This window comes from Pteronotus mesoamericanus, unplaced genomic scaffold (genome assembly GCF_021234165.1).
Source record: "Pteronotus mesoamericanus isolate MK-2021 breed Mesoamerican mustached bat unplaced genomic scaffold, CSHL_Meso_final contig_78, whole genome shotgun sequence".
Classification (NCBI taxonomy): domain Eukaryota; kingdom Metazoa; phylum Chordata; class Mammalia; order Chiroptera; family Mormoopidae; genus Pteronotus; species Pteronotus mesoamericanus.
Window position 1 is genome coordinate 30,961,778 of NW_026555258.1, and position 12,346 is coordinate 30,974,123.

Sequence of the window (12,346 nt, forward strand, 5' to 3'; positions counted from 1 at the left end):
CATTCACCCTTTTAACCTCAATGATCCAGTGCCTGACACTGGTTAGGTCTTAATAAATATTTGTTGAATGAATTATCCTCAGTCTCATCACCTAGAGATAAAACCACCATTACATTTTTACTTTATCCTTCTAGTTATATATAATGTACATAAATGGGATCATATTGTGCCACCAGATGTGTAGTCTGCTTTTTTCTCTTGGCAATACACCATGTACCTTTTGCCATATTGATAGCTTTTTAATATCATTTTAATACTTCAATATTATTCTTTCAAATGGCTGTACCACAATTTTCTTAGCCAATTTACTACCTTTGGACATTTAGGTTGTTTCCAGTTTTCTGTAGTTACAATGTTGTGCCACATATCTTAGGACATATATTTTTGTCCACATATCTCTTTAGGATGCATTCCTAGAAGTGGAATTGCTAGGTCATAAGACGAGGCACATTTAAAGACTTCTCATACATACTGACAAAATGGTACTGCCAATATATGCTTCAGGGCTACTGCCGATTTTTCAAAAGAACTAAGGAAAATCTGGTACATAATATCTTTGATTAGACAGCACAGACTAATCAACTGCAAGTTTTTGCCTTTGGACATAATTAAGCAATCCTGAACCACGGTATTAATTATTGACACCTGCTGACCAGAGCTAATTGGCGATCAGATTTTGGAACAAGAAAACGAGTAACTTAAAACCTACTAACTTTTGTTGGTGGAGGGGGGAGGAGGGCAAAATATTTCAAACCTGTAACTCGTGAGAGTTCCTAGTTGTAAAGAATCGTTGGGAATGGCTGAACCCCGCTAGGACCCAGCGTCAGGCATGGGCCCTTGTGTACAATAGGTACTGTAAGTATTAACTTTTCCCAATTCTGCAGATAAGACACTGAGGCCCTGCCAATGTCTGTACCTCCCAGTCCCCTGATTCAAAGTCCAGGCTGCTGCCCCAACTTAGTGCGACTCAGAAGAGGGCCACCCACTTGCCCCACCCAGCCCTACCCCGGCGGGCGTCACGCACCTACAGCGGTACCCGAGCGGTGGGGCGAGGCCTTAGCAGAGGCCAAACGAAGTTTTGCAGGCTGCCACGCAGGCTCCGTCCTGCAAGCAGCCTCCCAGCGCCAGGGGGCGCGCTCCTCTACGGTGCCCCGCCCTCTCAGCAGTTAGGATTTGAATCTGCGGCGGGCGGTGTCCGGAAATATTTACGGGTCAGCTAGGTATGGAGAGCCCGATCCTCAGGGCTCGGTGCCCGGTGCAAGAGCAGCGTGCCCGCTGGGAGCGGAAACGCTCCTGCACAGCCCGGGAGCTGCTGGAGACCGAGCGGCGCTACCAGGAACAGCTGGGGCTGGTGGCCACGGTGCGGGCCCCGCACGTTCTCTCGAATGGGGCGGGGACCCCAGGGTGTGGGAGGGTCTCTGCGAGGTCAGTGATCCCGTGTATGGGGTCCGAGGGGGTTGGTCTTGTCCTGTCCGCCTGCACTTAGGGGCTGCCTTGGAGTTTGCCTCTTCCTGCAGGCTAGATAACGGTGTTCTCTCCTTCCGTAGTATTTCGTGGGGATTCTGAGAGCCAAGGGCACCCTGCGACCACCAGAGCGCCAGGCCTTGTTTGGGCCCTGGGAGCTCATTTACAGCGCCAGCCAGTGAGTGGAAGGGGCATGAGGAGAGGGAATGAGGGGGAGTCCTGGCTTCGGAGTTGGAGAGACCCAGGTTCATATTCTGAGCCTGCCAATGACTTCACCTGTGGTCTTGGCCCAGTGCCCCAGTTCGCCTGAAAAATGGCGTAACAGCACTACCTCTAGGGCAGGGTTATAAGAATTAAATGTGCTCTGAGCAGTTCTTCGGCAGCTCTTTTATTGTCTTCACCCACGCAGAAAGTTGCTTCCTTACCTGGAAGGAGGGCACTGGGGACGGGGGCTGGAGGGCTTCTGTCCCCACCTGGAGCTGTACACCCAGTTTGCTGAGAATGCAGAGAGGTCCCGGACAACCCTGCAGGTAACCTGAAGATGACCTCAAGTTCTTCCCCTCTTCCCCTCTTGCTCCAAACATTTGCTCCTCATCTGGAGACCTAAACTTCATTCATACTGTTCCTGCATTTATAGAGCCCTTGGGTGCCCAGTTTTGTGCCAAGTCCTGGTAGGATGATAGGGGTTCACTTAGGTGCACATGGCTTATTGAAGGCTGGGGATGTATAGACGGGGGAATACAAGGTAAGGAGTGGCTTCCCCATCTGCTGCCAACCCTTTCCTCCTCACTCCAGGAACAATTAAAGAAAAGCAAACGTTTCCGGAGATTTGTAAGGCTCCAGGAAGGCCGCCCTGAATTTGGGGGCCTTCAGCTCCAGGACCTGCTCCCGCTGCCTCTGCAGAGGCTCCAGCAGTGAGTGAATTCCCCCTAACTTGGCCAACTGCTCTTTTCTGAATCTCTATGGCTTACCACTGCCCTCAGCTTGTAGGATTCCATGGGGCCTGCCCCAGGGCCTCTCTTGGGACAAATTGCTCCTAAAATCCTTTTTGCAAAAGTAACTGTGAAGCCACTGGAGCACCTGGAGGCGGCAGCCTCAGGCCCCTAGCTGGGGCTGTAGTAGAACTCACATTGAAGTGAGGGGGCTACATGTCACGGGGCTAGTGACAGGCTATTTGGAAGAGTTTGCTGAGATGAGAGGCTGTCCTAGCTTACAATTTCTGGAGTCTGCCCTTGACTCTTCAATGTGGGATGGGAAAGGGCCATATGGTGTGAGCCCAGGTTTTGAAAGAGGGGATACAATAGCCAGAAGCAGATCTTTCCTGGCTTTGCAATGCAAGTATATGTAGGGGGTTAAGTGTGTGTCAGGCAGAGGGAATTTCGCCCAGCTCTACTTCCCCTCATAGACTTCCAACTGTCTAATTTTAGGTATGAAAATCTTGTTGTTGCTTTGGCTGAAAACACAAGTCCCAACAGCCCTGACCACCAACAGCTCACACGTATGTTCTTGCTCTGCCAAAACTCGGGCCAAAGGCTGCCTTTCTTATATCCCTTTCTGGTTGTGACTTCCAACAATGTCTGGTAGGACCCTATTTTCCTTTGACATGTACATGATGTCCCTATTTTTCTGCCTACTCTTCAAGTTAGGTCCTGGTCCCCTTGGGTATAGCCTGTCTTTCACTCCTGCCAGTCCCCAGAGTCAAAGATGTGCTGGAAATGGGGCTGGGGATGTTATTCCAGGGGCTGCTCGGCTGATAAGTGAGACCGCCCAGAGAGTCCACGCCATTGGTCAGAAACAGAAGAACGACCAGCACCTCCGGCGTGTCCAGGCTCTTCTCAGTGGACGCCAGGCAAAGGGGATCACATCAGGTAGTCTGTATACTTCCCCCGCAGCCCTCATCTGCCCTTTTCTTATCCCTCTTCCTCAATATTACCAGCACCATACCCTCTGTTTTCTCAGCCTCCCTGCCTTCTGTTCCCATGGATCATGGTCCTGGAGCTACATCAGAATAACAGCTCTCCCATCCCCCAGGTCGCTGGTTCCTACGCCAGGGCTGGCTGTTGGTGGTGCCTCCCCGTGGGAAACCTCGGCCCCGAATGTTCTTCCTCTTCTCTGATGTGCTTCTCATGGCCAAGCCTCGACCTGCATTGCACCTGCTGCAGCATGGCACCTTCACTTGCCGGGCCCTCTACCCCATGGCCCAGTGTCAACTCCACAAGGTCTTTGGCCACTCCGGAGGCCCTTGTGGTGGACTGCTCAATGTAAGTTAACAAGATGACAGTTCTAGGTAAGGTAGGAGAGGCCTCAAATACCTACGCGCTCGTTTATCTCTTTGGCCTGGGCCCCTTTCATCAGAAATGAGCCATCTCCATTGACAGAGGATGACTGGGTTTTGGGGTTCATACCTAGTTCTCACCTCAGTCCTGAATTACCCACATGGGAGGAGCAAGGCCTTCAGCTTTAGCCTGGGTCTTTCTGAGCCATGCACTAAGAGGTAGTCTCTTCCTAGCTGTCCTTTCCCCACGAGAAGCTACTGCTTATGTCCACAGACCAGGAGGAGCTGTTGCACTGGTCCCACAGCCTGACTCTGGCCATCAGGTAAGCTGTGCCCTCCCTTGGCAAGAGTGTTGTGGTGAGGTCCAGGAGCTGGAGATGAGCAGTTCTGATCCTGTCCCGTGTCCTGTGTCTGCCTGGGACACCTCCCCACACCCTTACCCCATAGGTGATTTTGTCTGAATTGAGTGCTCATGCCAATGCCTGAACCATCTTCTCTCCACAGCAGCCAGAAGAACTAGAAGAATCTTACAAATTCCAGAACCCAGGATACTTCAGGGATCAGTCAGGAGCACAAAACTACACAAAACACAGAACGCTTCGTGGTTTGAGAAGGGTCATTTCGTGTTTGCCTGAAACTGAGTTATTTGATGAGATCTTATGAATCAGGAAACCAAGTTTGACCGAACTGAACCTTCACTCATCCAGCCCCCCTAGCACAGATGAGGGGATTTGGAGCTGAGAAGCTTGGTGCTATGTCTATGGCTAGTCGTTTATCAAGGCTGTGGCTTTGCAAATGTGGCTATTTTTACAGTTTTATTTTTCCACTGGATTTAAGTAAAGCTTTTTGTTTGTTTGTTTGTTTGGTTTTCTGGAAAGACCCTTCTATCTCAGTTATTTGATACCAGAAAAGGGATTTTTGTGCCCTGAAGGCTGGCATGACGCTGGCCTCACGAATACAAGGAAAAGAACTGGAGCTCCGTCTGTCTTAGCTCTCACACTGGAAAGCAGCCTCTTTTTGTCCTAATAAGGGAAGCTTTTTGAGAAGGGCTAGTTGTACTTAGGCACCTAGTATGAGGGCGACGAGCTGGAATGAAAAAGCACACAGGAGCATCCAATCACAAGAACAGACTTTATTTTACTAAACCATCGGCTGCTGCCCCTCCTTCCCAGAGGGGGCTGTGACTGGGGCCCTTTGCCGCAGCCTTGCCGCATCTTCTCCTTAGCCCCTGTTCCGCTCCCCGAGGAGCAGCTAGGTTCCTTGTCTCTGTGCTCCAGTTTAGGTGCTCTTCCCAGGCCTGACTGTCACCAGCCGCCTCTTCTTCATCCTTTACACAAAAGTCCTCAGGAAACGGTATGCTGGCCTCTGTGAGGGGAAGATCTGGCATGTTCCAGTTTCAGAGACTTGGTCTCTATTACCACTCAACTCACCCTGAGCCTGTTACCTGGTTCTGGAACCTCCACACACTTGTTTGGCTTGTTCTTTTGTAGTAGCTGGTGGATGGTGTGTAACTTCATATTCAAAAGCTCCTGCTGTGCTCCAGCCAGGGTAGTCACACTGCAGATATGTCCACTCAGAGGCTGCCCAATCTACATAACTGTGTTCCCACTTCTCACCTGCCACATAGTGCTCTCCTTACCTCTCAAAAAGGGGGTCCAGCTGGGCCATCAGATTGTTCAGGTGTTGTTCTGTCTGGGCCAGCTGTTGTATCAACTGGACCAGCTGCTGCTCTGGAGGTAAGGGAAAAAAGGAGAGCAATGGTTACTTACCTTCTGCGGTCCCCTAAATCCCCATCAGGCAGACTTCTGCAGAACCCACCTGACTGCAATGATTCCTTCTTGCCGGCCTCCTCCTGGAGAACAGCAGCCTTATTTTTCCCCTGCTGTAGAAGGAAAGAGTGATACTGCAGCAACAAGGTTCTCCATCACTTCAGTCTCCAAGCCAGTAAGAGGAGAAGGATAATTTGCAGTAGAGAAAACTACTGGAATTTTACCTGACAGAATCACAATCACATCTAGTCCAGCTCCTCACCCAGGACATGAAGCAACCTGCCAGTATGCCCTCACCCGTGATTGGTCTACTGTAACACCTCTAGGAAAAGAGCAGCTCCCTCCAGTTCCAGAAAGCCCTGGTTATTAGTTTATATAAAAATCCAAAAACTGTCCTTCATGAAACTTTACATTGTGCTGATTAGAGCCTTTCAAAATCATGTCTTTTCAACACGAGAGCCCCTTCAGAAATTTAAAAATGGTTATTCCGCCCCCACCCCTTCCCCATGTCTCTGGTTTACTATCACTGACCTTTTTCAGTCAGTGTTCATTTGACAGTTTTCTCTGGTTACTTTACTGAGTTTGTGCTCTTAAAGCAGTTCCCTGAAGAGAATTCTACAGGAATGTTCTGATCAGAAGATAAAGCACAATACTTTGTTCCTGGCATTTATTTGGGAAATGAGTTGTCACATCATGCAAATGAACTTTATTAACTACATAAGCTGCTGCTATTATATTTCTTTCAGATTATATTTGGGTCCAAGAATAGAATTTCTCTCTCCTAGTTAAATCTCGTTAAATTCAGTCCTTTATCCCAGTTTGTGAAGTCTATTTGGGGTCATGATCAGCTATCCCTTCTAGTTTTAAATCGTCTCCAAATTGGTTCAGCCTTCTTTCCCTATGTAATTGAGTGACAAGGCCTGGTCTGAAGATACAGCCCAGGTAGGTACTGCTTTCCGTTTCAACCCACCAAAATGCACTGTCAGTTCGTATTTCAGGGTCTCTTTCCCAAGAACATGAGCCTGCTTGGTACCTTAAACACTTGTCTACAGTAACCAACCTTTTGTGCCAAGATAGGAATCTCACCAGGAACCCCATTTTTATACTTATGGACAGTTCCTAGGTTCAAATCCCAGGTCCACCAGTTACTAGTTCTTAGTGACACTGAGCAAGTGACAATCTCTTTATTGGATTGTTGGGAGGACTCAATGTGATGTTCATTATTTACAATTTGCCACGCGCCCCTTACATCCATTACGTGGCTGGAAGCTCAAAATAACCCGATCATGTTGGAAAGCCAGGGAACTACTGTTCCTTTCATAGACGGACCAGAAGGTATCTCCTGTTCTTGGTACCATAATGCCCCCATAGGAAATTCAGGCCCCGGGCATCAACACCCCTGGTCTTCCCGCACCTGCAAACACTTGTATAGCACAAAAGACACGACAGCCGCGGTGTACAGCGCCCCCAAAGGCAACGCCCTGGCCCGGGCCCGCTCGTGTTGGTCCTTGGGCGGTGACCGCCGCCGCAGTTCCTTGGCCCTATGGCCGACCTGGTGGGGGTCCCCTGTGGAGGAGGGCAGAGTGGGGTCAATTGAGCTGGGACCTGGGACCCGTGGGCAGTCCCCAGCCTCCCCCCAGCAACCCTCAGGGGTACCTGGGTATGCCCGGCTGTCGGGACTGGAGCGGTCTCCGAGGACCCCGGGCAGCGCAGACACCAGTAGCAGCCCCAGCACACCCACACGCGAGAGTGCGCTCGCCATCGTAGGCGACAGACTAAAGTCCCCCGTGCCGCGGGAGTCCGCGGAGCGTCCCAGTGCGCAAGCGCACGCGCGCAGGCCTCTCCTCGGTCGTCCCCAGAAAAACACGCCCACCTCAGCCTGTGGGCGGGCCATGTGTTATTTGCATAGGACTATTGGCCCAGCTTTCCGAAATTATTTATTTCTTACCTATTAAAGTATTCTATATTAGCTGAAATGCCTCTAGGAGACTTAGGAGATTTTCCAGAAAGTGAGTTTTATTTCTCAGACCACCAATTTTGTCACCCTAATCGTAAGATAAGTTTTCTAGTGGAACTATAAATAGTAGAGTACCACTAATCTCACGGATAGTTCGTGCTGAAGGCCTGCTGCCTAGGCTACACTCGAAGGACCTAGTTCCTTATTTGTGCCTAGGGGAAAGTCCCCGGACCACGGGCAGAGAGTGCCACGTGCACATGCACGTAGACCTCCCCAGCTTCTCACTGTTAAATCCGCCAAGAAGCGGTCCCGCCTCGGCGGGTAGCTGAGCGGCGTGTGGCGGGGGGTGTGTCATCCGTCAGCTGCGATAGTTACGCAGGCAGTGCGCTCTTACGTGCACCAACCACACGGGGCTCATTCTCAGCGCGGCTCTATTTTAAGGAGTATGTGATCTCTCCAGTTCTCGTATTCTCGTACGTTGTTGATCGAAAGTTAGTGATTCCTGCGCCTTCTGTTTTGCACAGCTCCCTTCTACACACAACCTTCAGATCTGAGCTCGTGTGTTCCCTTCATACAGAATCGTTAACTTTCAGTTTATTCACGAACACAGCTATTGTACTTTCTTTAAACCACTATTATGTCCGTTACATTTCAATAAAGCTGGAACAATCCACTTTTGATTCATTAAAAATCAATTCATTAAAAGCCCATTAGTGCCCTGGCTGGGTAGCTCCGTTGGTTGGAGTATCATCCTGATACACCAAGGTTGAACGTTTGATCCCCAGTGAGGTCACATACAACACTCAACCAATGAATTCATAAATAAGTGGAACAATTCAATGTTTCTCTCTCTTTTCCTCTCTCTAAAATCAATAAATTAATTTCTTAGAAGTCAATTAGTCCATTAATTACCACTAGACTGTAAATGCCGTGAAAGCGGAAGCCATATATCTTATTCCTATAGCCTAGCACGGTTCTGGCAAGCACTCAGTGAATCCTTGTCGAACGAAGTAAATGTTTTCAAATGACCCAACAGGTAAATAAAATTAAGATTTTTTTAAAAAATGAGAAAACTAAAGTTCAGGAAGGTTGTGTTGTTAATCAGGTAAGAGGCAAGGTGGAGATTGCAACCATTTTTGGTGCCTGTATCATCCATCTCACATCACCCCGCCCCCAGGCTTTCCCCCTTCTTGCCTTCCAAGACTTTTCCAGGCAGACTTGATAGTCTCCCTCTGTTCCACCCTGTCTTTCATAACTGCCTGGGATACCTTGCGTTGTCTTTCTAACTAAGACTAAGAGCTCTTTGAGGAAAGAAACCACTTCCCACTCATATTTGCATCTCCAGAACTTGACACATAAAGAAGCAATTGGTACATGTGTGTTAAATGAAGTACTCATGTGTTAAAGAAATGAATGAAATACGGTATATCTTCTTGTCTTTCCAGAAGGGAAGAGGGTACCGCAGGTCAAGACTCACACCCAGGGAAGTTGTCGCTAGCTGACTACCCAGAGGCAGCCTGGATTGCAGAGCAGTGTAGTCCAAAGCTTGACCCCAAGCCAGTTGGTGTAGTCAATGTAAATAAGTGATTCAGGCCAGGTATAATATGATAAATGGCCCGCAACTGATTGTTTCCTTTAGGAAATTTTCGGCCCACTGTCGTCAGATATTCTGATTTTTTTCCAAAAAGGAAAAAAAAAAAAATCAACAAATTGAAATTTTTAAAAATTAGAAATTTCTCAGTTTTTAAATGTTGACAAGGAATATTTAGCATATTTGACACCTGAGTGAATCATTTAAAAAAATTCTCCTTTTCTGTAGGACAAAATTATTTTCGGTAATAACCAGGAAATGAAACAAATAATAAAGGCAAAAAATAAAACAAAACAAAACAAAAAATAACTAACAGTAAGGGTCAAAAATTCAGGCAGTTGAGCCCTGACCAGTGTGGCTCAGTTGGTGGGGTGATATTCTGCAAAACAAAAGGTTGCTGGTTCTGTTCTTGCTCAGGGCCCATGCCTGTGGTTCAGGTTCAGTTTCTGGGCCATAAGGATGTTTGGCAAAGATTTATAAACACTCTACTTCACAATAAATTCCAGAAATTTTCAATATAAATAAAAACTCTGAGAGGTCACCTAACATGACATAAGAAAAGTAACTCAAGTTCAATTTCTTTGACTTTACAATCGTTGTGCTATTATTGTTTATTATAAATCTATGGGTTAAATGCAGGAATACGTACTATCACAGGAGTTGGAGACAGAAATTGTGCCAAACAAGCCTGAACAACTCCAAACTGTTAAGAACTAATTCTAGATAGAAACACACATAGATGAATCTGTTTATGTCAGGGGCCAATTGTGTAATTAACTGGAAGTTCTCCAGATCAACTTCTATGTAGATTACCATCTATTAAAGCTTATCAGTAACCACAACAATTTAGACTTTGATCTACAAAAGATTTTTCAGAGAGGAGTACTTTACACCTGACATTTTTTTTTAGAATTGCTGGAACATGGTGGTAATAAAAAGGAGACTGATTTTTAGTTGGCTTTGTTTTAAAATTTTCTGCAGGTGATACCCTCTTATTGCCTGCAACTGAAGGGTCAGGGCCACTCTTGCCATCCCTGTCCTTGGCACACCACTGCAATGATTTTAAATTTTTTAAAAAACATTTTATGGGCCAGACAAAACATATCTCTGACCTCTGGTGTAAGGTTTAAATTTGGAACCTAAACTCCCTCTTTCCACGTGAATAGCCTCTTGCTGATTGGCCTGTCTCTGGGCAGGGCAGGGACTCCACTCTCCGGAGTGAAAAAGTGCAAAGACAGGGCTCATTTTCCCAGGGTAGAACAGGGGCAGGGGTTTCTTTACTTCAGAAACTTTTGAGATTGACAGTTCTTAGGAACAGTTTGGATGAAGTGGGTTGGGAGGGGGAATCTAGCTTTCTCTATACCAATAATAATGGCAATGACAATGGCCATCCTAGCACATTCACCTTGGATCAGCCTTAGGGTGTGGTGAGTTGTTACATACCAGGAGACTCCCAATCCCATTCCACTTTCGAGCATACTTACTGAGGAACACATCCTCCTGCATGAGACTCAGAGTGGGAGAGAAAATCAGGCATCCTGTGGCGTAGGCGTATCTCTATCATAAAGCCTGGCTTCCTTGTCTGTCTGTCCTGCCTCATGCCACCTCTGCCTCCCATGGAGCCTTCATGGGCTCACCTACACAGTGGCACAGGTCTGCCTCTCTCTTCTTTGGCCAAAGCGGGTACAGGGCTGACGGGGAGGGGGCACCGGGTAGGAGCGAGTGCGGAAGTTCAGGAGCTGCTGGGTGGTGCAGGTGCAGGCAACTGGGTGGTGTCTGTTCTTTCACTCATCCCTCCCCTCCCCCTTCCTCCCCGGAAACCAGCAACTTTGCCATCAGCAGTATTGGGGATGATGAGCTGTGGGGGCCAGGCCCAGGGAGGGGTGGGAGTAAGGGGGGCTGCTGCAGCTGTCAGACCATAAGCCAGGCTTACACCTAGGCTCAGGGCAGGGTGCCTGCCGACATGGTTCCGACGTCAACAGTCATTAGCAGTTGTAAGAACTCCACGCCGCCAGTATCGCTAGTACCCGGTAAGCTGGGCGGGGCAGGGGCAGGGGCAGGGGCAGGGGGAGGGGTCATGTGGCCCTAGTCCCCTCTGCTGGGATCTGGAGGGTTGGACTGGGCAGTAACACCCCCCACCCCCCATCTTCTCACATCCACAGGAATTCCCTCCTTTTCCTATGGCTGGGGATTGTGGGCCCTCTCAGGGGCTGTGACGCTGCTGCTTCTCATCTCACTGGCTGCACACTTGTTCCGATGGACCAGAGGCCGGAGCAATAGCCACCCAGGAGAGGGACAGTGAGTGGGGGGAAACAAATAGGATAACTGAGGTTTACTCCTTACCAAGAAGTCCCCATTAATCCCCTAAACTTTGTGTTGCAGTTCTGGAGCGTCTGTGGAAGAGGTCCCCCTGTACGGGAACCTGCATTACCTGAAGACGGGTAGGAAACTGGCAGAGGGGAGCGGCGCAGACTCCCGGTCCTGGGTGGGTGGGATGAAGGGCTGCAGAAGGAAGAACAAGAAGTGACCAGATTCCTGTTACCTGTCCCAGGACGGCTGTCTCAAGAACCAGGTCCAGTCCAACAGGATCCAACACCTGGAGGCCCCACCAGGGTGAGTCAGTTGTGGTTGAGGAAGAGGGGAGGAAAGGAAGAGGGGTGCTTTTTCAAGGGTCCAGTGAATTCCCAACAGCCTTGCATCTCCAGGCCGCAGAGGATGTGATGTGCTATACCAGCCTGCAGCTGCGGCCTCCTCAGGGCCGGATACCGAACCCTGGAACTCCCATCAAGTACTCAGAGGTGGTGCTGGACTCTGAGACAAAGCCCCAGACCTCAGGCCCAGAGCCGGAGCTCTACGCCTCAGTGTGTGCCCAGACCCGTAGAGCCGGGGCTTCCTTCCCAGACCAGGCCTACGCCAACAGCCAGACTGCACCCAGCTGAGAAGGAGGGTCTGGCACAATGAGGCATGCAATTCCCCAGCCTCCTCTGTTGCAGGGGAAACTGCTACCCTGTCCGGGGCACAACTCTTTCCCAACAAAGCCCCAAAGACAGTCAGCCATTGCCCAGTCACCGGAGGTGATGTTCCCCAAGCCTCCTACCTGACCTGTGAGGGAGATATCTCAGGGAAAAGCAGGCCCCCAGTGTCTTGAGGATGGAGGAAGCAGAGGCAGTGGCCCCTTCCCCATCTCTTTTTTCTATAGATTCTTCTCAGTCCCCAAACTCCCAGGTTCTCACTTCCTCCTCCTTCCGGAGTTTTACCAGATCCTCCCCACTATTGCTCTCTTACAGTAT

At 49.1% G+C, this 12,346-nt stretch overlaps 3 protein-coding genes across 4 annotated transcripts; 2 read left to right on the plus strand and 1 right to left on the minus strand.

Moving 5' to 3' along the window:
* The first annotated feature begins 1,207 nt into the window (after positions 1 to 1,207).
* Positions 1,208 to 4,335, plus strand: ARHGEF39 (Rho guanine nucleotide exchange factor 39). The gene is made up of 9 exons (XM_054584995.1): positions 1,208 to 1,360; positions 1,548 to 1,642; positions 1,874 to 1,994; positions 2,260 to 2,378; positions 2,892 to 2,962; positions 3,204 to 3,332; positions 3,496 to 3,725; positions 3,974 to 4,062; positions 4,244 to 4,335. The coding sequence occupies exons 1-9, from the start codon at positions 1,223 to 1,225 to the stop codon at positions 4,257 to 4,259; spliced, it is 1,008 nt and encodes a 335-aa protein (XP_054440970.1). The 5' UTR covers positions 1,208 to 1,222; the 3' UTR covers positions 4,260 to 4,335.
* A 516-nt stretch (positions 4,336 to 4,851) lies between these two features.
* Positions 4,852 to 7,353, minus strand: CCDC107 (coiled-coil domain containing 107). Of its 2 annotated transcripts, none has more exons than XM_054584998.1 (6): positions 7,165 to 7,353; positions 6,923 to 7,074; positions 5,558 to 5,618; positions 5,379 to 5,469; positions 5,184 to 5,296; positions 4,852 to 5,104 (listed from the first exon to the last, which is right to left on the minus strand). In XM_054584998.1, the coding sequence occupies exons 1-6, from the start codon at positions 7,268 to 7,270 to the stop codon at positions 4,872 to 4,874; spliced, it is 756 nt and encodes a 251-aa protein (XP_054440973.1). In that variant the 5' UTR covers positions 7,271 to 7,353; the 3' UTR covers positions 4,852 to 4,871. The 2 variants fall into 2 exon arrangements, with proteins under 2 accessions (XP_054440973.1, XP_054440971.1); XM_054584996.1 differs by having other exon boundaries at positions 5,558 to 5,621; positions 7,165 to 7,352.
* Positions 7,354 to 11,019: 3,666 nt separating this feature from the next.
* Positions 11,020 to 11,995, plus strand: SIT1 (signaling threshold regulating transmembrane adaptor 1). The gene is made up of 5 exons (XM_054584093.1): positions 11,020 to 11,086; positions 11,168 to 11,354; positions 11,439 to 11,497; positions 11,608 to 11,669; positions 11,762 to 11,995. Exons 1-5 carry the CDS (start codon positions 11,020 to 11,022, stop codon positions 11,993 to 11,995), a joined length of 609 nt encoding a protein of 202 aa, XP_054440068.1.
* The last annotated feature ends 351 nt before the right edge of the window (positions 11,996 to 12,346 follow it).

Excerpts from the sequence above, each read along its gene's own strand:
- SIT1 (XM_054584093.1), top strand. The coding sequence starts at position 11,020 with ATGGTTCCGACGTCAACAGTCATTAGCAGTTGTAAGAACTCCACGCCG. Across the intron at positions 11,087-11,167 it reads GCCAGTATCGCTAGTACCCG|GGTTGGACTGGGCAGTAACA; the intron begins GTAAGCTGGGCG and ends TGGGATCTGGAG. Across the intron at positions 11,498-11,607 it reads CCTGCATTACCTGAAGACGG|GACGGCTGTCTCAAGAACCA; the intron begins GTAGGAAACTGG and ends TACCTGTCCCAG.
- ARHGEF39 (XM_054584995.1), top strand. The coding sequence starts at position 1,223 with ATGGAGAGCCCGATCCTCAGGGCTCGGTGCCCGGTGCAAGAGCAGCGT. Across the intron at positions 1,643-1,873 it reads CTCATTTACAGCGCCAGCCA|AAAGTTGCTTCCTTACCTGG; the intron begins GTGAGTGGAAGG and ends TCACCCACGCAG. Across the intron at positions 2,379-2,891 it reads CCTCTGCAGAGGCTCCAGCA|GTATGAAAATCTTGTTGTTG; the intron begins GTGAGTGAATTC and ends GTCTAATTTTAG.
- CCDC107 (XM_054584996.1), bottom strand. The coding sequence starts at position 7,270 with ATGGCGAGCGCACTCTCGCGTGTGGGTGTGCTGGGGCTGCTACTGGTG. Across the intron at positions 7,075-7,164 it reads CGACAGCCGGGCATACCCAG|GGGACCCCCACCAGGTCGGC; the intron begins GTACCCCTGAGG and ends CCTCCTCCACAG. Across the intron at positions 5,470-5,557 it reads GAAGGAATCATTGCAGTCAG|AGCAGCAGCTGGTCCAGTTG; the intron begins GTGGGTTCTGCA and ends CCTTACCTCCAG.